General features: G+C 39.5%; 1 protein-coding gene across 35 annotated transcripts in view; it reads left to right on the forward strand.

Moving 5' to 3' along the window:
* ANK2 (ankyrin 2) overlaps positions 1-27492 on the forward strand; it is a 749119-nt gene that overhangs the window by 522356 nt on the left and 199271 nt on the right. For 29 of the 35 annotated variants that reach the window (XM_077476764.1, XM_077476769.1, XM_077476760.1 and 26 more), the window contains 3 exons: positions 15628-15726; positions 17624-17809; positions 18926-18949. In XM_077476764.1, coding sequence (XP_077332890.1) covers positions 15628-15726; positions 17624-17809; positions 18926-18949 — 309 coding nt within the window. The remainder of the gene's footprint in view (positions 1-15627; positions 15727-17623; positions 17810-18925; positions 18950-27492) is intronic. The other 6 variants (XM_077476756.1, XM_077476779.1, XM_077476771.1 and 3 more) reach the window with 1 other exon arrangement.

The raw sequence follows: 27492 nt of genomic DNA on the forward strand, positions 1-27492 counted from the left end.
GATAAAGATGGTAAAGCTGGTTACTGATGGTCAGAAGGATTTTTTTTAATGTAAATTGCATATTTCATTGTTTTTTATAGCAAGTAAATGATGTGAAAGTAGCAACTACTAGAACTGTAATAATCCAGGAAGGGGCAAATATATTTTCAAAACACGGTAATAAATTTACTGTTGCCCATAACAAAAATTGAATGTGAATTTTGTTCTGTACTCTGCATATTGTTAAGAATTGTTGCACTGGGTTATTAAATGAGCATTCTTGTTGAAACATTGTATTTAATGGTAGCTATCAAGCTGTACCATTTTTTTAATAAATTTTTCTTACTGGTTTAAACTTGTATGTTCTTAACAATTAAATGATGCTGTACATGTTCTTACTGATATGTGATCAGCAAAGTAAGAACAAAGTTCTGGCATCTTGCCAGTCATCTCATATAACTTGTTTTGAGGTTTTATAACCACAGCATTACTGCTCATAGTCTCTTCAGGATAGTGGCTAAGCCCATTGTCATTTTATCATCAAAACAATTGAACAGGGATGAATGTTCGGGAATTTTTGATCCCGGTAAAGTTACCCTTGGGATGATTTAAGCCACAAACAGCATGTATTGGCAGGTCTTTCTGCATATCTGGTGTGCGGCATGAACAGGATTAAAATAATTGTGATTGCTGGTTTTAAAGTTTAAAGTAAAACATGATCAGAGCCACCGGTAATTTACAGTGGAGAAATCTTCATGTGGGGATGAATAACCTAGCCACAGGGGATTTTCATTGGATTATTGTGGAACTTCGCCAATAATGTTTCGTAGTTTATCAACGGACGCTGTAAATAGTCCTCAGCTGTAGAGGTCATAGTGAGAAATACAGACTCACAATCTGGCATTATGGCTGTATAAATATGGGTAATACAGCATCATGGAAGAGAAGGGCTTAGTGTTACCAGCCTGTCCCTCTGTAACCCACAGCCATACAGTCTGTGTAGGGAAAGTATTAGATTGTGAGGGAGCATGTATGGTACATGGGTATCAAACTCACAAGTGAGTCAAGTACATCTTGCTTTCAGGTCTTCTGTATCACTTTCACTTGCTTCTTCATGAATTTTTTTACTTAAGCTGATTCTGAACTGCTCTGAGATCCTTCTGAGTTGCTCCTGCGTTTATTATGACATGCATGGAAAAGAAAAGCAGGTAAAATAGCAGCATACACAAGCCCTCCTAAAGACTTTGCTAATTTGTTAGAGATTCAGAATTCTAATGGCAGAGTCAATCTTTATGAAAAGTAATACAATACTAAATATAAAAGATTAAGAGAACTCTGTGCAACACATGCAAAATTAAACAGACAGGAGTAATACCCTTCCTCATCAACAGTAATGCCGCGTACACGCGATTGGAAATTCCGCCAGCAAAAGCCCGATGAGAGCTTTTGGTCGGAAAATGCGACCGTGTGTATGCTCCATCTGACTTTTGCTGGTGGAATTCCAGCCAGCAAAAGATTGAGAGCAGGTTCTCAATTTTTCGGTCAGAAAAAGTTCCGATTGGAAATTATGATCGTCTGTACAAATTCCGACGCGCAAAATTCCTACGCATGTTCGGAAACTATTTGACGCATGCTCAGAAGCATTGAACTTAATTTTCTCGGCTTGTCGTAGTGTTGTACATCGTCGTGTACTTGACGGTCAAAAGTTTAGCGAACTTTTGTGAGATCATGTGTATGCAGGCCAAGCTTGAGCGGAATTCTGTCGGAAAAACCATCCAAGATTTTTCTGACGGAAAATCCGCTCCTGTCTACGGGGCATAAGGCTCCATGCACACTGGGTTTAAAAAAACATCCAAAGTTTAGATGAGTTTAGGAGAGTTTATATTTTTTCTGCCAGTAAGCTCCAATCAGAAACGCAAACCAGAAGGGCTTTTTTTTCCTGCCTCTAAATGTTGAGCTCAAAATATGCCTGTAATCATTCTAATGTGTATGGACACATAGGATAACCTTGAGTAGCTTCTACAGGCAAAACACAAAACTCCCGTATAAGCAACATTTTTTAGGCCAGTGCTCATGGAGCCTTGAAAGATAACTCCACTTTCGTGGGGAAAAAAATAGCAAATAATGAAAAAATAATATAGCACGTACAATCATATTGTAATTGAATGTTATTAAAAATAGCCTTTTCTTTTCAATCTACATTCGCTGTAATTTTCTATAAATACAAAGCAGTATGGCTACATGGAGTTGTTCTGTAAACAGAATGTGTACTGACCACTCCCCAGAAACATTATTTCCTGCTTGTTTGTGTAGCGGCCATAACCCTTGCAGGGCGGCCTTGACTTATTGGGCTTACTGGTTACCTCCGCTTGGCTTGTTCTTCCACATCTAGGGGTTCCCAAGGTTGATACCCAACAACTTGAATGCTGACACAAATAAAGTCCTTTTGAAAGGTTTTATTTTACAGTGGTAACATCCAATAACACAGTCTCTCATGGGAGCAGAGGGCACGGGTGAAGAACTCAGGCACCTTGAATTGCAGGTCTAGCAAAGTCTCTAATTTCACCCAGAGAGTAGCCACGCACAGTTGGGTACTTCAAGGCTGAACAGATCTCTAGTCAGAGATCACGGCAGTCAGCACATTGACTCAAAACTTGAAGCAATTCTATGAACGTGTACTAGTTGTAACTAAGGGTGAACAGGAACCCTTTTCCTCAGTAGCTGGAACGTTCTCTGTCTCCTCAATGGTACTGGAAAAACGTGAATCTGTCAATGCCCTTCCCAACTCAGTAACCAGGCACTTCTCAGGATGCCACTTGTCGGCTTTCCTCCGAAGAGTCCTCCCCCGGTCACTTCCACGAGCTGTGGTGCCTCTCCAAGCCGAGAGCACACCCTGACACCTTGAATCCTCTCTCAGTTACTGCGCCTCGGACCAGGCAGGTCTATCGGGGGCATCTAACAGGAACATGTTGCGGGATGTTGAACACCCCCTGACCGGGACCCCTCACGGGGCTACCCCGGTCCTGGAACCAGAACAGACCACACGGGCCTCACAAACTCCTCTCCCGAACCACGTGACCCACACCTCTTAAGTACCCCTTCTCAGACTCCCCAGTGGCCCCCGTCACTCCCACTGATTGGTTAGAAGGCTGATACCTAAAAAACCCAACCAGACCTGGTTCTGGCCTGTCAGGTGCACCTCACTGTTCACATGACCAGGCAGAACTTCTAACCCAGCCCAGCCAGACTGATGTTAAGGCCAACTTATGTAATTAACCCTCAGAACCCCTATTGTTCTGAGGCAAAAACTAAATTTACATGCGTATGACATTTTGTCCAAAATGCCATCTGCTACATGTGATTGGCTCAGATTTCAGGCATCCCCTGCAACAAAAATAAAATTTTTGGTGAGATACTCCCAATAGGAACACGTCTAAAGGGATGCATGCCCAGCAGCTTTCCTCATTAGTGTCCTGCAGCTGCCACATGTGACTGATAATTATGAAACCACTCCCATTAGACCCACTCAGTACAGAGGCACAGACAAACACACATGGATTTCAGAATAACAAAAGGTAGGAATCTGCAACAAAGGTTGTTATAATCCTTGCAATGTACATAAATAACCCAGGGGGGATCGTTTTTTTATCAACAAAAGTGGAGTTACACTTTAAAGCAAACCTTTCTTTTAAAGAGAACGTCCACCTCAAAAAAAATATTAAAAGCCAGCAGCTACAAATACTGCAGCTGTTGACTTTTAATAAATGGACACTTGCCTGTCCCAGGGTCCATCGATGTTGGCAGCCAAAGCCAATCAATCTCTCGGCAGCTGCCACCACCATCTTCTGTGAATGAATCAGGAAGTGAAGAGTTGCCGCTTCACTTCCCGGTTCCCTACTGCACATGCGCGGGTCGCGCTGTTATATTATATCATATTATACAGTTACGGTTACGAAAAGCAAAGGTTCCATTTTGTTCCAGAACCTCCGCTTTAAGAAAAATGCCATTGTTGGCCTCCTTTTGAAATGTTAGTTGCCAACTGTTATGCTGATTATTACTTTGTATAAATGTCAATGGTCCCAAAATAGTGTCAAAAGTGTCCGCCGCAATCCCGATAAAAATCGCAGAGCACCGCCATTAGTAGTAAAAAAAAAAATTCATAATAAAAATGCCGTAAATCCATCCCCTATTTTGTAGATGCTATAACTTTTGCGCAAACCAATCAATATACACTTATTGTAGAATATATCGGCCTATCGGCCTAAACTGAGGGAGAAATTTTTTTTTTATATATATTTTTGGGGGATATTTACTATAGCAAAAAGTGAAAAATATTATTTTTTTTCCAAAACTGTCGCTGTTTTTTGTTTATAGCTCAAAAAATAAAAACCACAGAGGTGATCAAATACCACCAAAAGAAAGTTCTGTTTGTGGGAAAAAAAGGACGTCAATTTTGTTTGGCTACAACGTTGCACGACCGCGCAATTGTGAGTTAAAGCAACACAGTGCCGTATTACAAAAAATGCTCTGGTTATTAAGAGGGTAAATCCTTCCAGGGCTGAAATGGTTAATTAATTTATTTATTTTACACTCACTTTACTTTATACATTTTTCTCCTCTAGTAAGAAGAGAAAGATACAGTATGTTTCGTCCGTCTGTCAGTCTGTCCATTTAGAAGAAAAAAGCATACACGGGGTGGGGGCTATACAGTGATTGATAAGAGCCTAATTAGAGGCTATCACAGTGATAAAGTGATCAGGAACCAAGCTTTCTGGTTCCCAAGTGTTAGTACATGACCCAAGGCTTTTAGTGGGATCTTAATCACTGTGGAGGGAGCTCACTATGCATCGCTCTCCCAGTACAAAGACATGTAAGCATATATGCAGCCTCACGGAAGAAGACCCACTTCAGTGAGGCCGCATATATGTTTACACATATTTATATTAAGTTTAGTTTTATTGTATACTAGCCCTAAAGAATGGGGGGGAGCGTTTGGTCCCCCCAAAACATATTGTATGTTCTTGATACACCGTATCAGTAAAAAATGTAGACGAAATTTCCTGAAGTGACATGAACTTTTCTACCGGGCATTCCTCAAAACTGACCCTAAAACCTTACACGTACTGCCTGTCCATTTTTGGAGACTATCAGTAAGGGAACAGCCCAAATCCATAGCAAGATTTAATCTGCAATGCTCATTCACTGTTTGCTAGCCCCTTTGAAGGAGGACTCATTCTTGGTTTAATTGAAAAGCACCAATATCCCACGTCTACCAGTCCATCACTATCACTTACACACAAACCAGTATTAAACAGTGGAATACTGCCTTCTGCAGGCTGCAAGTGGCATTAATAGGCATAAAGATTATGTTTATTAAGTGAACTTCCAGCTTGATTTTGAACACTTTGTCATGGTGACTAAATGATCAGAAGCCACTGTGATTCATTCTCGATCATTAATGTAAATAGCCCTGCACAGTTGATAGCTGTTAAAACGGAAATGTAAATTAACATTCTCTCTACATGGGGCATTGTGCAGGAGAATTATAAGCTACAGATTGCATCAGTCAAAAATCTGCATCATAACTAATAAATAAGTTTTTGCTTTTATGATTTAATAAAGGGCTTTTTGCTGACCTAGGAGGGAATTTACTAAAACTAGAGCAACAGAATCTAGAACAGTTGTGCATAGTAGTCAGTCAGCTTCTATTGGCAGCTCGTTCAGTTAAAGTGGTTGTAAACCTCAGGCATGAAATATGGACAAAGCATATCCCCCTATAGTGTGTACTGTCTCAACTAAGAGCACTAAGTGTCATTTCTGTCTGCTGCTTTGTTCCTCTGCTATCAGCATGAATCACGTCTGACAAGTTTTCTTGACACCAAGAGAAAAACGGTGATGGGAGGGACCTCTACCAGTTTGACAGCCTCAACTCTGTACCTGTGTGCTGTGTTGAGAGGGGTGCGCCTATTCCCTCCAATCAGCTCTCAGAGCTCTCCTCTCTGAGCTCTGCAGAGTAACTTCAGCTCTTGGTCCCCTTTTTTTTCAACTCTCAGAAAAGCTTTAAAATTTGGCATTTTGAATGGATGTAGAGAAGAGAAGCCCGCAGATAAATGAGTACAACTTACGTAGGATGATTTGTTTCATCTCTGTGTATCACTTGAGGCCAGTCACTTCACTGGGTATATGTAAGGGTTTACAACCACTTTAAGCTTTGAACATGAAAGCCAGAAGCAGACTGGGAGAAGCACAGCTGCTGCAGTTTTAGTAAATTCCACTCCTAGCCTATAGAGCCAGAGGAAGCTGTTATATTTGCTGATCACCAGATTATGTTATTTGTGGTCTTTTTCATACAGATAAAATATTACTGTATTTTAGTTATGCACTATAACTTTTATATAAACTTTTTTTTACAAACCTGGGCAATTTACACTGAGAATATGATGAAAGAATAATCAGGACTTACCTTGAGTGAGAACCACATGTCAGAATCACAGAAATAATTTGATTGATTGAAACTGTGATGTAAGACAAACCCAGAATGTGAACCAATGATAACAGATGTTACCCGTTCCTGCTCTTTGTGGCTCCTGCGCTGCTAATCCCCTGCACAGATCCATGCCCTGGAATAGTCCCAAAGTGAACTGATTAACTCAAGTCCACACAGAGAATACAGTAAAGGTTTTTCTTCTTTACTGAAAAACAAAGTCATCCAAATGGCCATAGCATATATTCTAGCTTCTTCGGTATATACAAAAATATCATGCACTTCTTGATATGAAAAATATATAATACCTATATAACCATATAACAAATAAGGTGTAAATAAATGGCCATAGCATATATTCTAGCTTCTTCGGTATATACAAAAATATCATGCACTTCTTGATATGAAAAATATATAATACCTTTATAATCATATACCAAATAAGGTGTAAATAAATACAAAGAATAAATACAAGGAATTCTAATTCATGTGAATATATATAGAAAAGTGATAAATCACATTTATATTCCAGAAAAAAAAAAAGAAATATTAGTCCATTCTTTGCATCTTTCTGATTATGCAATCCATTTCCACCAACAACATGAAAGGTGCTAATTCTTCAACACAAATATGTGCCTTCCACAGCACTTATGCCTCTTACGGGAAACAATGGATCCCCAACTACAGGGATCAAACCAGCATGTATATCTGATACCTCCAGTTATCCTACAGCTCTCTAGGTCCAGTCTATGGCATTCCAGCCACAAGGTCTCAAATGGCTCTGAATATAACAACTTCAGACCAAATTACATTAATCAGCCACCATGGAACAGGAAAAACAGAGGCCGCACATAGCGTGAAAACTGCTAGGTATGTACTTATTAAAAAAAACTTTAGAAGGGTACTCCCATCCATAGAACCAAATACATGCAATCACAGGCAAACAAATTGCCGGCAGCCGGCATTGGCAGACGTGAAGTTCTGGCCCTGTCCAAAGCACTTTGCATTAGAGCGCCTCATCATGGGAAACAGAAGCATCAGCTTGAATAAGGCTGCAATAGTCAGGAGTGAAACCCAGTCCCTGTATTCCTCCAGCTGAGGAACACAACAGTCCAGACACCCATAAGGAAGAAGCCTATATGCTTCCTTCCCTAAGGGGAAAGTCATGTGAGATGTCCTGCTGACTACATCTTTCCCTGTCCTTACAAAAAAGAATAGTGCCTTCTTTCAGGGAACCATCCAGCAACCAACCTCTGGCCAACCATGATGGCAACGTCTGGTTGGAGGTCCAGGTATATTACCACAAGGATTACTCTGCATCCTAATACTTTCTGCACTCACCTACAGTATTACATAAAACTAAAGCAAAAGATAAGTTGCACAAAAAGTGTCACCAAATAGTAAAAAATAATTTCTCAGCGACAGCTGCACTCACAAAATGTCCACATAAACATTATACATTTTAATAATAATGAAAAACCTGTTGCTCTATCAGTGTATGGTGCATAAAGTCAATCAAGTAAGAAATTCATATATATCAAAAACTGTAAATAAGAATGTGTTAAAAAAACATTCATACATAATCTAGTAAAATCCATCAGAAAAAAGAAAAGTGCTCTTGTACAAAAATGTAATTTATACTTGTGTATACATATTTCAGTGTGGATAGCAAAATCTTCACACCCAACTCTCAAGCCACTTACCAACTACCCTGACCCCATGGTGGGGGTCTGGCTACACTTTATCCCAGTATCCCCATGGGATGGATGGATATCAGAAGCCAAAATTCCAGGATGGGTTACCATACAATCAGGATGTTCAACAGTGGGCTCAGCAAAAGGGAGAGACAAAGCAGGAACTCATAGTGTAGTCATTAAAAATCCAGGCTTTTTAATGAAGGTTAAATCTACTTACAAGAAGGCAGGAGTAAAATCGCATATAAAACAATCAATCACATGCAGACACCCCAGTGGATGTGATAAAGTCACCGCTGTAGCTTCTCCTGACTAGTTCCATTCAAAAGAACATTATTAAGAGATAGAGAAGTATATATATGAAGCCTGGATTTTTAATTACTGCACTATGAGTTCCTCCTTTGTCTCTTCCTTTTTGCCGAGCCCACTGTTGAACATCCTGCTTGTATGGTAACCCATCTTGGAATATTGGCTCCTGATATTAATCCATCCCATGGGGATACTCAGATAAAGCGCAGACAGACCCCCATCTTGGGGTCAGAGTAGCTGGTAAGTGGCTTGAGTGTTGGGTGTGAAGAATTTGCTATCCACACTGAAATTTGGATTTTTGTTTATACACAATTATAAATGAACTTTTTGCACAAGAGCACTTATTTTCTTCTTTTTTTCTGATGGATTTTACTGGATTATTTAGGAATGTTATTTAACACATTATATTTACAGTTTTTTATATATGATTTTTTTTACTTGATTGAATTTATGCACTTTATGTCGATAGTGCAACATGTTTTTCATTATTTTACAGTACTACATAGCTAGCAATCGGAATACAGTCAATCGTAGTCAAGTAAGGCAAAATGTAAATCATCATTGGTTGCCATTGCATTTGCTCTTTGCATGCAAGATATGTGAACCATTAATCTGTAAATATACATACTTTGTTTAAATCTTTTAATTTAAACTGCTCAATTTTGTTTTATGTCTGTGTAGTTTTTGTGTGATTTTGTAGCATATCCGTTTTAAATGTGTTGTGATACTGAATGAAACATTTACCGTTAATGTCCACCATGTTTGTGTGTGTATCAGTTGCTAGGTACCCAGTTACTGGTAATTTCATCTCGGCATACCAAGACATATAGCTCTTGTCATTGCAAGAGATCACAGCTGCATGCGCTGCACATGCCATGTGTGAGCAGGCTTACTCCCAGGGAACACTCAGCATGTGTTCGACAAATAGCTGTGGCATTTGATTGATGTACAAACTAAAGACGATCAGAAGTCTATGCCAAATATTTTTGCACTAACCAAATGAAAAAAAAATAGATAAGCGTGAGTTTTGCAATACAGTACAATACAGATATACTGTACGTTCACAGTATAACTCCACTGCCCTGTTCAGGAAGTCACAGACCCAATAATATTCCTGGATATAGGGCTACACTGGTAAATATGGGCAGATTCATACTTGTTATATGTATTGGCCCTACAGTTAAAATACATTTAGTTTTCTGCTGCATTATTAACTTTGTTGTATTACTAGAGCTCCAATCTTTCCTACCATTGCTTACAGTACAACCTATCTTCTTTCAAAATGTGCAGATATACTGTACTGTATGTGTGAGCAGCACCTTGTGTATATTGCAGATATGATTAGTTATCCTCATTTCTTGTTTCTGGCAGGTGCGACCCACATACTGAAGGTCACATGCAGCACATGTACAACGCAATCTACTTTCATATCATTAGAAGTCATATGATCTTTATTATGAAAAATTTGATAATTGGCCCTACACTGAAAATCTACATATTTACACATACATTTTAAGCTGATCTTTTGCAGGCAATAATACTTCACCAATGAAAAAAAGCTATATAATTCTCTTTCATTATATCATGCTATTATATATTTATATATAGTTAATATATTAATATTAAATAATATTACTTTTTTTAGTTTACCTAAAAACTACTGACCAATCAGTCCTTGAGCCATGTTCCTTTTTTATGTAAACCTTTCTACTTTATCAGGAATTGGCATATGTTTTTCTGCCCAAAATCAGATGATACAGTAAGAGATACTAATTTTCTTTTTTTTTATTCAAAACTGCAATTTATTATATATTCATATATGACTTTTATATTTGACCACACTGTATACACTTACACTTTAAATCTATGTATTAAAACAGTGGTCTCTAAACTGCAGCCCTTTGCTTGCCTTTATCCGACCCTTCCTCCCACTGATAGGAGACACCATTCTGCCATCTGACGCCAAGATTGGGGCACCATTTCTCTCACTGACACCAATATTGGGCCACTATTCCGCCCTATGATACCGACGATGGGGCACTATTCTTCCCCCTAATACCAAATGTGGCAATCTTTACTCCCACTGATGCCAGTAAAATCTCCACTCCCGCTGGCCAAAGTCCGGCCCTCCTAGAGTCTGAAGGACAATAAACTGGCCCTTTGTTTAGAATGTTTGGAGACCCCTGTATTAAAATGTCACTTTTTACAGTATTAGGTGTTTTTTCTGCATGGCTTTTTGCACCCATGGCTGTCCCTGCCTTTTGCAAGTAATATTTGCCTTCAAACCATGAATAATTACAGATCAGCAGAAATACCAGAAAAAACTCTGCTCAGTCTGCTGAGAGGACATATCCCCTATACCTTGCAAATTATCTTAAATAATATATAAGGATGTAATATGACTAGATTATAAATGCTTATATATGACTCCAACTCAGAAAAATTAACAACAGCCTAGTTGAGACTAGGGCATATTAAGTATCCAGGCTACCTGGCAGCAGCTACCATACCATCACCTACCCCCTCAAAATGCTTCCTCAGAATAAATAGGGCCATAAGCACATAGTATATAGTGTGGGTTGAAAGTGATTGTTATATACCCTGCTTCCTTCTTTTTAAAGCCCAACTGAAATAGATGTACAGATTAAAAGAGATTGTAGTGACGGTCTCAGTTTTCATAGACTTGCCTTCTCTTTTCTGTTACAGAAATTGTGCAGGGTATCTAAAAAACACTGTACACTTCAATAGACACCAGTTTTAGACCAAGTGCACTCTGTAATCAACTCCTAGTAACAGAACTGGTTTAACACCTCCCCTGCATCAGCCCCCCCCCCCCCCCCCCCCGGTGTTCTTTACAATATAACTCTGTGTCCAATTTCATATATAATTTCCTGAAGCTACTAGGCGTTTGTTTGTATATCATATTTCTGGTAAAAGAAAATCTTAAAACCATAACCAACTATTGTACATTGTAGTAAAAAACTATGTATATAGTATTCATTACTATATTTGTTTTATAAATGGGTTAATATTTATATAGATAGGTATATTTCTTGGCGCAAGCTTATCTTAGACTACCATTCAGCTAATTATATCCACTGCACATCAAGAGGTGTATGTGGGATTAGAGAATTAAAGGTTTTTTTTTTCTTCATTTGTGTGTATGTTTATTTAAGAAAAAAAAAAGAAAACATACAGCTTTAACCACTTTAATACCAGTAACTTTTACCCCTACCTGCCCAAGCCAATTTTCAGCTTTCAGCGCCGTCACCCTTTGAACGACAATTACTCAGACATGCAGCACTGTACGCAAACAACATTTTTATAATTTTTTTGCGATAGAGCTTTCTTTTGGTGGTGTTTATTCACAACTTTTTATTTATTTTTATTTTTATTTTTTTGCAATATACTGTAAGCGGAAAAAGACTGCAAAATTTATTGAGAGAAAATTGTAAAAAAATATTTTTAAAAAAAATTTCAAATGAGTACTTTTTCTTCATAAATTTAGGCCAACATTTATACCGCTACATTTCTTTGGTAAAAATAACCCAAATCAGTGTAAATGATTTTGTCTGTGTGAAAGTTACAAGCTATGGTACTTATCATTGAAAGTCGATCAATCCTGATGCACTGATGGACTATCTAATTTCTTGATTCCCTAAATTCTTTAGAAATTAAGAAATACTTTTTTATGTTTTTTTCTAACACACGGCATTGGCATACTTGCACCTACACCCCAAAAAACACATTTTTCTACTCCTCCTGGGTAAGAAGATACCACATGTGTGAGACTTTTTCACAGCCTAGCCACATAGAGAGGCCCAACATCCAAGGAGCACCTTCAGGTGGCTGTAATATGTACACTGCTGATAAGTGGCAATGATGGAAGTTCGTTGATGGGTACACTGATTAGGCTGCACTGATGGCTGCTGTGACAGGTACACTGATATGCTGAACTGATGGATGCAGTGACTGGTACACTGATAGGCTGCACTGATAGATGCAGTGACAGGTACACTGATAGGCTGCTTAGATGGATAGGATGACAGGTACACTGATAGGCTGCACTAATGGAAGCAGTGGCAGGTACACTGATAGGCTGCTCTGATGCCTGTGGTGATGGGTACACTGAGAGGCTGCACTAATGGCTGTGGTGACAGGTACACTAATAGGCTGCATTGATGGCTGCGGTGATGGAACACTGATAGGCTACACTGATGGCTACAGTGATGGGTACACTGATAGTCTGCATTGATGGCTGTGGTGATGGGTACACGATAGGCTGCATTGATGCTGTGGTGACAGGTACACTGATAGGCTGCACTGATGGATTCCTGTCTCATACTTGTAACACAATAGAGTCTATCTGATTGGTGCTCAGCCATTCATAGAAAGTAATTTATTCTAGAAATTGAATACAAAGCTTCCTCTGATTGGTTGAGTCAGAGGTTGTGACATGATCAGCCCACTTCTCTGACTCAGCCAAACAGAGGAAGATTTATTACTAGAATACATCGCTTTCTCTGAATGGCTGAGCGCCGATCAGATAGATTGTATTGTGTTCTGTGTATAAGACAGAAAGTCTTGGTCCGAATCCCAGAACACAGTGCAGTATGCTGTATGTAGCCTCAGCTACTTACAGTTTATACCGCACATCCAGCGGCCTCATGTTAGTGAGGCACATAGTTCGTTGGGCCAAGTTGGTAAGTGTATCAAAAGCTAGAGTTCAGCTTTAAGTGCTTGAAAGATTCAGTATCAAGTTTCCTAGCTTTAACAACTCTGTCACTTAAAAATCCTTTTAGCAGGTGTATTAGTAGAACTCCCTAGAGGCATCCCCGCAGTTTAATTTTAATAAATTATAGCATCGTTATAAATATTATGTACATTTCCTTTACAAATGAATGGTATGCATAAGAGAATTTGATCCTATGAGTAAAATATTTTGGGAACGTACATTGTAGTTAACACTTCTATCTTGTAGCTTTTAGACGTTAGTGTTGTCTTGTTTTACTGCCTGTCTGTATCTTATTTCAGTGTTTGAAAGGCAGGTGCATGTTTGAAACACCATAGTTGGCTCCTCTTCAGTAAAAATGTTTGAGAGTTTGCTGTGAGGCAGGTGCTGCTGCACAGTTCATACACTGTATTTGAAAGGATATCTGGCACCAGTACTGTGTGGCCTCATTCGCACTGGGTGTTTGAATTTCTCCTCTGAATGCCTTTTACTCCTGGCAGGAAAAGGCAGCTTAAAAAAAGGTGTATTGTATGTCCATTGTGATGCTGGATCCTGGGTTCCTAGAAATCATCATACCCCAACACCCTCATCACCCCCCCCCCCCCCCCCAAGCCTACCACCATAATCTTGCAGTGTGGCAGGGGCTAATAGAACTTTGGGAGCTGTAACAAGCACTCATCAATAGTGCCCAACTATGCCTGGAATTTCCACCCAGTTCCTTTGTTCCCAGAAGCCATACGGCAACTTCTATTAATAAATCATGATCTATGAATGGAGGAGGCAGACCCTTCAGTCATTCACCTGACCTTCAAAGATCAGGTTTCATTCATAGAAAATGTAGTATATTTAAAGCCTGTGGAACATTTCAAGTCTAAGTTTGTTCAACATTTAAAAACAGAGATCAGCATAAGGGGCATTAGTTACAATACTGTGAACCCATTGTGTTCCTTGTGCTTCTGGCTCCTGGATTCCTTGAAATTTTCCTCCTCCAACGCCCTCCTATCCTTGCCCTGCCTTACCCTTGGTGTAGTGGGGGTTACTTCACCTGTCCTCCATAGATCAAGTTTCAATCATAGAAGCTGTAGAACAGAAGCTAGGCAGAAAGGGTGGGCATAGTCTGGCACTCATGATTAATGCCTGTCACAGCTTTTTCAGTTCTTTTATCACAAAAAATGCACCAAAAGATTGTGATAGCAAGGATAGGAGGGACTTGATGGATGAACATTTCAAGGAATCTAGGAGCTAGCATCACAAGGAACACATTGATAGAAAGGATGAACCACCACTCCAAGGTAATCCTCGAGGACTGAAGCTCTGTCTCCTATTGATGAGCCCCAGGTGCTGACCATTACACACACACTGAGCAAACAAGCAGGACAAAACTCTGGATAGCCGCACACTGGAAAAAGACTTGAAATCCCATCTTTAATTGAAACAATGTGGGTCACATCAAAACAAAATAAAAAAATCCACAGCAAAAGGAATAACAGGGTACAGGAAAATGTTGACGCGTTTCGCACCGCAATCAGTGCTTACACATAGCTATGAGTAAGCACTGATTGCGGTGCGAAACGCATCAGTTTCCTGTACCCTGTTATTCCTTTTGCTGTGGATTTTTTGATTGTATTTTGATGTGACCCACGTTGTTTCAATTAAAGATGGGATTTCAAGTCTTTTTCCAGTGTGCGGCTATCCAGAGTTTTGTCCTGCTTGTTTGATCACAAGGAACACATTGGATTCATGGATTCACGGTAAGCATCATGCCTTGTGCTGATTTTTATCTTTTCGAATTTTGACCAAATTTAGGCTTTTTTTTAATCTCAAAGAAGTTGTTTATTAAAGAAAACTAAAACATACAAAAAACAGCAGTATCTGTCATAATTTTGGTTACAATATCATGCTCAATATATGCAGAAATCACATAACGGCATCCTATGATTTGGGTCAAGCAATACCTATGTATACTGCCAATGTGGAATATATTCAGGAATTACTGAACATCTAGCTAGTGGGCATTCCCCGCTTAACAAACTGCTAGTTCAGCTTCATTGTAGTAGTAGTAGTCTGTCCAATACTCAAACTTAGGCTTTAAATGTAACAAGTTCAAGCAGCTGCTGGACAAATTGCTACATATTTTAAATCTATCTATCTATCTATCTATCTATCTATCTATCTATCTATCTATCTATCTATCTATCTATCTATCTATCTATCTATCTATCTATCTATCTATCTATCTATCTATCTATCATTTGAGTTATTTAACTACTTTGAATCAATATTTGCTATCTATTATCAGAAACATTTTCCAATTCCTGATTCTTCCAATAATGATTCAGTAGACAATGATGGATGTCCAATTTTTTTCTGGATTCCTAGGGGAAGCTATGATCACCATGAATTTATGTTCTCTTTGCTTTTGCTTTCAGAATGGATTTACCCCTCTCTACATGGCTGCCCAGGAGAATCACATTGAAGTTGTAAAATATTTGCTGGAAAATGGGGCCAATCAGAGCACTGCGACAGAGGTAACTAGAATAATGACTTTTGGGTGATGGGCAGTCAGTTGTGTATGACTGTCTACTCTGATATTTGACAATTCTTTGATTAAAAGAAAATGGTCTGCCTAGATAAAATGCTGTATATCAAAATTATTTCTATATATCTTCAATTATCAGGTCTCCCTCTTATCCTTAACAAGTATGAATATCTTTTATACCTATTCTTTCTGTGTTCTCATTTTATAGTCTCTTTGGGTCCTATTAGAACATGCTCTATAATATCTTGACTCTTCAGATGCTTTCTGTTCTGCTATAAAACTATTTTCTAGTGCAATCATGGAAACACTTTGTGGATTTTAATAAAAGATCACAAGTCAAACCTAAGGCATAGTGATGGTGTTCAGATAAAGGTAAAATTGGTCATCTGAACACTATAGCAGCAGCAGAAGCTGGAGCATATAAGCTTTTTCTATTCTCTTGTTTTAATACAAAGTCAGAGATCAAACATCTGAGGACCATTATTGTCCTACAATCCTGGTAGCACATTGTTGGAAGCCTGTGACTGCTTTCGTGTAGTTTTACTTAGGAAGTATTCTGTGATGACTTAACATTCTGGTACTTAGTCTTGGGAAGACGGTTCCAGACAGCCTCTTGAATAATAACATGCTCAACATTTTTAAATTCTCTAGCAGGCATAGTAAGCTGTCATTGGTAATAAAAACAATAGAAAAAAAAACAGCATTTAGTGGTTTAAGTCTGAGCATCAAGTTTTCACATGCAGGGCAATAGTCATCACTAATTAGAAATAACTCAAAATAAAATGGAAGCTTTAATTTTAAGAAGAAGTGGGAAATAACATTCCAATAAGCATTAGATTCCCTCATCTGAATCAATGATGGGACTGTTTCAATATCTGACTGCAGGGGATAATATATTTACATAGTTACATAGTTAGTAAGGTTGAATAAAGACACCAATATCAAAGAACCCTCTCAAGGTAAAAGTCTATTTTGCCAGATAATTTTTTTTTCAACAATAGACTTTTGTTTCTTATACATTTTACCCAGGCAAGTTCTCAGGAGTTCATGATGTGCAGAGTATATTAACATATATGAGCTGGTGGATGGTTTTTGGGTAATGGTACTGAGACATGAAGCATGACTATCATTTAGGTTTCTAAAGCTCAGATAGTGTTTTCTTCAACTCTAGAATATGAGTTATGTAGAAGAGAATGAAATCAGAAGCAGAACTGCTATATCAATATTACTGGACAATATTGTAATAGGCAGTCAAGATTGCTGAAGGTTCACAGTACTGATGGATTGCTATTGAAGTTCTTTGTTTCCAGATATGAACTACCCTTTGTGACCAACATAAATGCCATAATGTAGGCCCACCAAATATCATCTGAGTTAAAAATCCATGGGCTTCTTAATATAGGAACGAATCAAAGCAATCTTTAAGATATAACATCATGTACATATAAATGTGCAGGAAAGGTCCGTGTAATGGGAGACATGAAGCATGACTATCATTTAGGTTTCTAAAGCTCAGATAGTGTTTTCTTCAACTCTAGAATATGAGTTATGTAGAAGAGAATGAAATCAGAAGCAGAACTGCTATATCAATTACTGGACAATATTGTAATAGGCAGTCAAGATTGCTGAAGGTTCACAGTACTGATGGGTTGCTATTGAAGTTCTTTGTTTCCAGATATGAACTACCCTTTGTGACCAACATAAATGCCATAATGTAGGCCCACCAAATATCATCTGCGCTAAAAATCCATGGGCTTCTTAATATAGGAATGAATCAAAACAATCTTTAAGATATAACATCATGTACATATAAATGTGCAGGAAAGGTCCGTGTAATGTTAGCAAGACAGCAATACATAAGACCCTTTACCTTTTTGTATTATCAGGATGGCTTTACTCCACTGGCAGTGGCACTGCAGCAAGGACATAACATGGTGGTAGCAATCCTCCTGGAGAATGACACTAAAGGGAAAGTCAGACTGCCTGCGCTCCACATTGCTGCCAGGAAGGATGATACCAAATCCGCCGCTCTCTTACTTCAGAATGACCACAATGCTGATGTTCAGTCTAAGGTAACCAACACTTTTCCAGCAGCAAAGCAACATGTATTTATTATTAACGGTACAGAAAACTGACTTTCCTAAGGTTTGTGAGAGAATATTAGGCTTTAGGATAATCTCATCTTTGTGCTTATTGAGCATATTGTGTTTAGAAATGTATAATCTAAATGTTACCAATAGCCCCAGTGTTCAGACAATGAGCCCTTCAAGAGCAACATTTATAAAGTAATGTAGGCTTCTTCACCTCCAGTAGGCATTTTACCTATGGAAAGTAGACAATTCAACAGGTGTTGAAAGAAAAACCGCTAGTGAAAACAGGTGAAAGATTATATGCAAGAGAAAACTAATAAAGGTCAATAAAGATGAAAAAAGTGTTACTAAACCAACAACAGTAAAATCAGCTGGTATATGCAGTAAAGCATGCTTGTTATACTCACGGTAGAACCTAAGGGGTTAATCCTCTGCTTTTTGTATAAAGGCTGTGTGATCATGTCTTCTCTGATCCTCCTCTTCTTTAACTGACTCCAATCCATCTCATGATAGAACAGAATATTAGAAGTCATGCTGCACATGCTCAGTTTAGTGTGTATTGCTAGAGATTTTTTTTTTCTTGGGAGGGTGCATGTGATCATCACAGGGCCAATCAGCATTGTCCAGACAGAGGGTCAGGGGAGAATGAAAACTCCTCCTAAAAGCTTTCACCAGACACTGATAGAAGTCACATGACTGCTATATACCGCTGATTAGAAAAGGTATTTAGCAATTTATATTTACTAAAACAATTGGATTTTCGTGTCCTGTTAACTGTGGGAGACCGGACATATTGAACGCAGGCTCCTGGGTTTAGTAACACTTTAAGCGTGACATGATTTTTACTAAATTCTTCAGTCACATGCAGTCCCCTTCAGTCCTTTCTCTATAGGAACAATGAGGTAGCTGTGAGGATAAGGTTAATGTGAGGTTTGACAGAAGGATGGGGCATAAAAAGTGTGTCCAGTAGCATAGTGGATAGGAACATTTCCAACTTTAACAACACTGTCTGGAGTCATTAGCAGCATTGATAATATTATAAAACATTAATACAAGTGGCACTAACCTTTGCTCTTTTTTCAAATCATGCTACTTCAGATGATGGTGAATAGGACGACAGAGGTATATACACTATCTGTTCCTTCTCATTGCCATGTTGCATGCATCTATTCCAGCAAACATTGCTTACAATTATTTTGTGCTTGAGTATTATATTTTCATTTGTGTTTTCTCTGTAAAGTGCTGTTAGAACATTACTTCTGCAGGAAGTATATTTTTTATTTGCAATGAGCTTTGATGATGACAAAGTCAGTTATTCCTGAATGTATGTTCAGTGTGACAGATGGATGGTGGGAGAATTGAGGGAGAAGAGAGTGGGTGACACAGGAAACAAGCATGACAGAGAAGAACTGAACATTATATTAAAGACCCGAACCAAGGACTAAGTGGGACACTTTGAGTAACCATAGGACTAACTACAACTATATGCTAATCAGGTTTAGAATGAGCCTTGAAGCACATTGGGTAATCAGATGAAGGCTGCCAAATATCTGACCTTAATTTGATTGATTTACTAGGATTTGGGGTATTCCACACTTATTTATTAATTGGTACATTTAGGTATGGAATATACCTTGTTTTAAAGGCAGAAGGTCATGGGTCTCCATACTATAGCAATGGACCGGGTCTTTTCATTGTGATTTCTTAATATTTGCTAATTTGTATAATTTGGCATTTGCTACCGATTGAAGATGTTTTTGTCTGCTGTCACATCACATTTGGGTTTGCAGGGCCCACCAATAAGTCAAAGTTCAAAGACCTTACAAAGGTTCTCAAATAATGTGTTTTGCAAAGTAGAGATTTTATACCATACATTTGCAATAACCTATTGATAATCAATTGAGTGTATTTGTCTTGGGCTAGGTTCACTCCTGTGCATTTCCATGTGTGTGCCTTTTTTATTGTGTTTTTGGGGTGCATTGAGGTTATCACATGTATTGTCACGCTTTTTCAGCATGTTACATTGCATTAACTTTGCTTTCTATGGGCTTAAAAATGCAAGAAACCTGACTTGAGCTATTTTCAAAAATGTACTGCATCGTACCTGTTACAGTGTAAGATACAATCTGCATAGTCAAATATATGCACTAAGCAAAATTATAAACTCAACACTTTAGTGTTTGCCCCTATTTATCATGAGCTGAACTCAAAGATCTACAACTTTTTCTATGTACACAAAATGCCTATTTCTCTCAAATATTGTTCACAAATCTGTCTAAATCTGTGTTAGTGAGCACTTCTCCTTTGCCAAGATAATCCATCCTCTTTACAGGTGTGGCATATCAGGATGCTAATTAGACAGCATGATTATTGTACAGGTGTGCCTTAGACTGGCCACAATAAAAGGCCACTATAAAATGTGCATTTTTATCACACGGCACAATGCCACAGATGTCGGAAGTTTTGAGGGAGCGTGCAATTGGCATGCTGATTGCAGGAATGTCCACCAGAGCTGTTGCCCTTGAATTGAATGTTAATTTCTCTACTATAAGCCATCTCCAAAGGTGTTTTAAGAGAAATTGGCAGTGAATCCAACCGGCCTCACAACCGCAGACCATGTGTAGCAACACCAGTCCAGGACCTCCACATCCAGCATCTTCACCTCCAAGATCATCTGAGACCAGCCACACAGACAGCTGCTGCAACAATCGGTTTGCATAACCAAAGAATTTCTGCACAAACTGTCAGAAACCATCTCAGGGAAGCTCATCTACATGCTCATTGTCCTCATCAGGGTCTCACCCTGCCTGAAGTTTGTTGTCGTAACCGACTTGAGTGGGCAAATGCTCACATTCGATGGTGTCTGGCACTTTGGAGAGGTGTTCTCTTCATGGATAAATCCCGGTTTTCACTTTACAGGGCAGATGGCAGAGAGCGTGTCTGGCATTGTCTGGGTGAGCGGTTTGCTGATGTCAACATTGTGGAATGAGGGGGCACATGGAGGTGGTGAGGTTATGGTATGGGCAGGTGTATGCTATGGACATCGAACACAGATGCATTTTATTGATGGCATTTTGAATGCACAGAGATACCGTGAAGAGACCCTGAGGCCTGTTGTTGTGCCATTCATCCATAACAATCACCTCTTATTGCAACATGATAAGGATCTGTACACAATTGCAGGAAGCTGAAAACATCCAAGTTCTTGCATGGCCAGCATACTCACCAGACATGTCACCCATTGAGTATGTTTGGGATGCTCTGGATCAGCGTATACAACAGTGTGTTCCAGTTCCTCCCAATATCCAGCACTTCGCACAGCCATTGAAGAGGAATGGACCTATATTCCACAGGCCACAATCAACAACCTGATCATTTGAGTTCAGCTCATGATAAATAGGGGCAAACACAAAAGTGTTGCTATTGTAATTTTGCTCAGTGTATGTGTATGTATCCCAGTGTGTAAAAACAAGTTTCCCGCTGAACACTGTAATGCCCTGTACACACGGTCGTATTTTCCACCGGAAAATGTGGGATCGGATCGTGTTGTCGGAAAATCCGCTCGTGTGTAGGCTCCATCGGACTTTTTCCACCAGAATTTCCAACACACAAAGTTTGAGAGCTGGATCTAAAATTTTCCGACAACAAAATATGATCATTTAAATTCTGATCGTGTGTAGACAATTCTGACGGTCAAAGTGCCACGCATGCTCAGAATAAATTACGAGATGAAAGCTATTGGCTACTGGCCCGTTTATAGTCCCGTTGTACGTGTTCTACGTCACCGCGTTCAGAACGATCGGATTTTCCGACAACTTTGTGCGACCGTGTGTATGCTAGACAAGTTTGGGCCAAAATCCGTCCGGATTTTGTCGTCGGAATGTCCGACTGTGTGTACGGGGCGTAAGAGGGATTTCCCCACACTGCCTAACTAGAACCAAAAAAATAATAAAGTGCAGCACAATTACATATCAGAAAAAAACAAAATGCTAAATTTGAAAGTATATATTTATTTATATATAGAAAAGTCTAATGTCCAAGAAATAGCTACAATCAGGGTTGCCAACCTCCCGCAGCATTTTTTACTGACAAAGCATGGAAAATTGACTGACAACCTGAGAAATTACAGAATTCCTATTGAAAACTAACACATTAAATATTTGAACAGTACAGTATAAACATGATATAGAAACAGTGACAATACCCATAACAAAGTAATTTGCTTGATTTACACTTAAAACGTCAACACAGCATGAAATTATCAACCCCTAATACTCACTGGCAGTTGTTAATCAATCACTGATTTTTACAAACTGTAAGTAAATGTATTGGCAGTTGGCAACCCTGGCTCCAATCACTAATGTGGCAAAAAAATTATGCGTCTTTTTTCTTCACACCGAAGAAATCTCTGTTACACCCGTGCACTCTACCTCATGTGAATACAGTCTGCTCGTCTCCTCCATAGACCTCTTTGCATGCATTGAGGTAAAAAAAGTGCTTAAATCTACCCACATCAGGGGCTAGTATGAGGATGTAGATGCCAAGTCCTGGTACCTCTCAAATTCATAAATAGCTCACAAACATATTGGGGGTTATTTATGAAAGGCAAATCCACTTTGCACTGAAAGTGCACTTGGAAGAGCAGTCGCTCTAGATCTAAGGGGTAGATCTGAAATGAGGGGAAACTCTGCTGATTTTATCATCCAATCATGTGCAAGCTAAAATGCTGTTTTTTTATTTTCCTTGCATGTCCCCCTCAGATCTACAGCGACCTTACTTCCAAGTGCACTTGCAGTACAAAGTGGATTTTCCTTTAGTAAATTAACACCCATTGCGTGTATAAAGAGGAAACGAATAGCGCTCACTGTAATTATTAAAACTCTACATAAAAAAACATTAAAACTACACTTACAAAAGGAAAAGCACCAAATAACAGCTAATAACAATATTTGCAGATTGAAAATGGTAAAGGTGTTGTACCAATCTCACCACCCAGCAGTTCCAATATGGCTGCATAGCAATATCATTGGCTAGGCTCCGGGGGCTGGACTTCATGAGTAGCAGTGCACGTGTGTTACAGAGATTTCTTTAGAGTGAAGATTAAGGACACATCATTTTTTGTCACTTTGGTAATTGAAGATATTTCTTACTGGAGTGGACTTTTCTTTGAATATATGCTTTAAATTTTAGAATCTTGTAGTTGTGCTGCACTTTATTATTTCATTGACATTGCATCTGTTCACAGATGCCAAGAGGCTGTATCAATAATATTGCCACTGATTACATACACTATAGTGCCAAAAGTATTGGGACACCTGCCTTTACACACACATGAATTTTAATGGCATCCCAGTTTTAGTCTGTAGGGTTCAATATTGAGTTGGCCCATCCTTTTCAGCTATATTAGCTTCAACTCTTCTGGGAAGGCTCTCCACAAGGTTTAGTAGTGTGTCTATGGGAATGTTTGACCATTCTTCCAGAAGTGCATTTGTGAGGTCAGGCACTAATTTTAGATGAGAAGGCCTGGCTCGCAGTCTCCACTGGAGTCAAGTTCCTCTACCCCAAACTCGCAGGCCTTCTTGTCCAACATCAGTGCCTGGCCTCACAAATATGCTTCTGGAAGTATGGTCAAACATTCCGATAGACACACTCTTAAACCTTGTGGACAGCATTCCCAGGAGAGTTGAAGCTGTTATACAGTGCCTTGAAAAAGTATTCATACCCCTTGAAATGTTCCACATTTTGTCATGTTACAACCAATTACATAAATGTATTTTATTGGGATTTTATGTTATAGACCAACACAAAGTGGCACATAGTTAGTAAGGTTGAATAAAGACACAAGTCCATCCAGTTCAACCTGATTGAGGTGTCTACAATTGTCCCTATCTCTGTACATTGCACGCTCATATCGGTCCCTACCCTCAAGGAGCCCACAATCCAAGGTCCCCATTCATATACTAGGGCCAATTTTGGACAGAAGCCAATTAACCTACCTGCATGTCTTTGGAGTGTAGGAGGAAACTGGAGTACCCAGAGGAAACCCATGCAGGCACAGGGAGAACATGCAAACTCCAGGCAGGTAGCATCGTGGTTGGGATTTGAACCAGCGAACCTTTTTACTGCTAGGTGAGAGTGCTAACCACTACACCACTGTGCCGCCCTAAACACCACTGTGCCGCCCTAAACACCACTGTGCCGCTCACTTCATAATTGTGAAGTGGAAGAAAAATTATACAATTATGGTTTTCCAAATTTTTTCCAAATAAATATCTGAAATATGTGGCATTTTGTATTCAGGTCCCTTTACTCTGATACCCCTGACTAAAATCTAGTGGAACCAATTGCCTTCAGAAGTCACCTAATTAGTAAATAGAGTCTATCTGTGCGTAATTTAATCTAAGTATAAATACAGCTGTTGTGTGAAGCCTCAGAGGTTTGTTAGATAACCTTTGTGAGCAATCAGCATCATGAAGGCCAAGAAACACTCCAGACAGGTCAGGTATTAAGCTGTGGAGAAGTTTAAAGCTGGGTTAGGTTATAAAAAAATATCCCAAGCTTTAAACATCTCACAGAGCACTGTTCAATCTATCATCCAAAAATGGAAAGAGTATGACACAACTGCAAACCTAGCAATACATGGCTTTCCTCCTAAACTGACAGGCCATTTAAGAAGAGCATTAATCAGAGAAGCAGCCAAGAGGCCCATGGTAACTCTGGAGGAGCTACAGAGGTCCACAGCTCAGGTGGTAGAATCTGTCCACAGAACATCTACTAGTCGTGCACTCCACAAATCTTGCCTTTATGGAAGAGTGGCAAAAACAAAACCATTGTTGAAAAAAAGCCTGTTTGCAGTTTGTGAGAAGACATGTGGGGGACACAGCAAATGTGGAAGAAGGTGCCCTGGTCAGATGAGAACAAACTTTAACTTTTTGTCCTAAAAGCAAAAGGCAAAGTGTGATGGAAAACTAAAACTGCACATCACGCTGAACACACCATCCCCACTATGAAACATAGTGGTGGCAGCATCATCATGTTGTAGGGATGCGTTTCTTCAGCAGGGACAGGGAAGCTGGTCAGAGTTGATGGGAAGGTGGATGGAGCCAAATACAGGGCAATCTTAGAAGAAAACCTGTTATGCCGTGTACACACGACCGGACTTTTCGATCGTGTGTGGGCTCCATTGGACCTTTGCTGTCCAAAAATCTGATGGACTTTAGAAATAGAACATGTTTAAAATTTTTCCTATGGACAAATCCGCTAGTCTGTATGCTAGTCCGACGGACAAAAACCTACGCTAAGGCAACTATTGGCTACTGGCTATGAACTTCCTTATTCTAGTCCGGTCGTACATCATCATGTTCGAATCCATTGGACTTTGGTGTGATTGTGTGTGGCCAAGTCCGTTCATTCGGAAAGTCCATTGGAACTCCGCCAAAAGTCAGACGGAAAGACCATTGGACCTAGTCTGCCGGAAAGTCCAGTCGTGTGTACGTGACATTAGAGTCTACAAAAGACATGACACTGAGGCAGATGTTCACCTTCCAGCAGGACAACGACCCTAAATATACAATCAGAGCTACAATGGAATTGTTTAGATCAAAGCATATTCATGTGTAAGCCCTTGTACACACGAACGGAGAATCTGTCGGAATGAGTCTTATCGGACCGTGTCGTCAGATAATCCGACTGTGTGTGGTATGCATCGGACTGATTCCGTCCGAATCTCCGTCCGACCCAATTTTCCAACATGTTGGAAAGATTTCCCGACCAACTGGGCCGGACGGACCTAATCCGATCATGTGTAGAGCATTTTCATCGGTCCAAGTGCCACGCATGCTCAGATCAAATTCCTACATCAAAGCCTTTTGGCTACTAGCCTGAATGTAGTCCCATCGTAACGAAATTACGTCACCGCGCTCTTGGCAACCGCTAAATCAGACAACTTGGCCCGACCGTGTGTATGCAACAGTTTTGGACACAATCCGTCGGACTAAATCCGACGGGCAAAATCCGACGGATTTGGTTGGCAAAATCTCCGACCGTGTGTATGTGGGCTTAGAATGGCCCAGTCAAAGTCCAGACCAAATCCAATAGAGAATCTGTGGCAAGACTTGAAAATTGCTGTTCACAGACGCTCTCCATCCAATCTGACAGAGCTTGAGCTATTTTGCAAAGAATGGGCAAAATTGTCACTCTCTAGATGTGCAAAGTTGGTAGAGACAACCCCAAAAAGACTTGCAGCTGTAATTGCAGTGAAAGGTGGTTCTACAAAGTATTGACTCGGTGGGCTGAATACAAATTAATGCCACTCTTTTCACATATTTATTTGTAAAAAAAAAATTGAAAACCATTTATATCATTTTCATTTCACTTCATAATTATGTGCCACTTTGTGTTGGTCTATTACATAAAATCCCAATAAAATACATTTACATCTTTGGTTGCAATATGACAAAATTTGGAAAATTTCAAAGGGTTTGAATACTTTTTAAAGGCACTATAGATGTGAAGGGTGGGCCAACTCAATATTGAACCCTACAGACTAAGACTGGGCTTCCATTAAAGTTCATGTGCGTGTAAAGGTAAGTGTCCCAATACTTTTGACAATGTAGGGTATGTGTTTTAGTGCGTTCCAACATACAAATGTGTGAGCAGGGCCTTAGAAAACATTTTAAAGGTTTTACTTTCGTAAAAAATATGGTGAAATTTAAAGCCAACAGGTAGATGCTGTAAAAAATTTAACAATCCCCTTCCACACCAGAAGCACATATCTGCAACCCAGGGTTACGATATCCCCTCCGCCCCACCACTTTGACATACCCTTGCTCCCTATCATCATTTCACTGAGAGGAACCACTGAAATATGGAGTGTGTCTAACCATGTATTAACAACAGTAGCACTCAACAAAAAGTGCCATATGCGTGTATGGTAGAAGACTAAGGCCGCGTACACACGCGGGGACTGTTCGCCCAACTTTGTCCGCTGAACAGTGTTTCGGCGGACAGTCCACTCGTGTGTGGGCTTTCAGCGGACAGTTTCAGCGGACAGTCCGCTGAACAAGGTTTTTCGGAATTTTTTTCTGAAAACTTTGTTTCAGCGAACAGTCCCCTCGTGTGTAGGCTTGTTCGTCAAACTAAGTTCCGCGCATGCTCAGAAAGGATTTACACGCCGAAAGTTATAATGCAGTGTATAGGACGTCGTATTTTTCGTCCCGTCGTACGTGCCGTTCACGTCATCGCGCACGGTTTCAGCAAACTGTTCGTTCGTCGTGTGTGGCCATGTCCGTCCATGCTAATTTTGAGCGGACTGTTTGCTGAAACTGTTTGACGGACAAAGTTGGGCGAACAGTCCCCGCGTGTGTACGCGGCCTTAGTATTAGTGTTATTAGAGATGAAAGAGCAAGAAGGTGGGGTTAACTTCTTATTATTCATATATATGAACATGTATGAATATGCATAAATAATGAAAACATATGTAATTAAATCCTCAATGATGTTACATAGTTACATAGTTACATAGTTAGTCAGGTTGAAAAAAGACACAAGTCCATCCAGTTCAACCTTAAAAACAAATAAATAAAATAAAAAATAATCGTACAATCCAAATACCCAATTTTATGCCCACAATTGATCCAGAGGAAGGCGAAAAAAAAAAAAAAAAC

This window comes from Lithobates pipiens, unplaced genomic scaffold, assembly GCF_037356315.1.
Source record: "Lithobates pipiens isolate NorthernLeopardFrog02 unplaced genomic scaffold, aLitPip1_a1.2 Scaffold_13, whole genome shotgun sequence".
Classification (NCBI taxonomy): domain Eukaryota; kingdom Metazoa; phylum Chordata; class Amphibia; order Anura; family Ranidae; genus Lithobates; species Lithobates pipiens.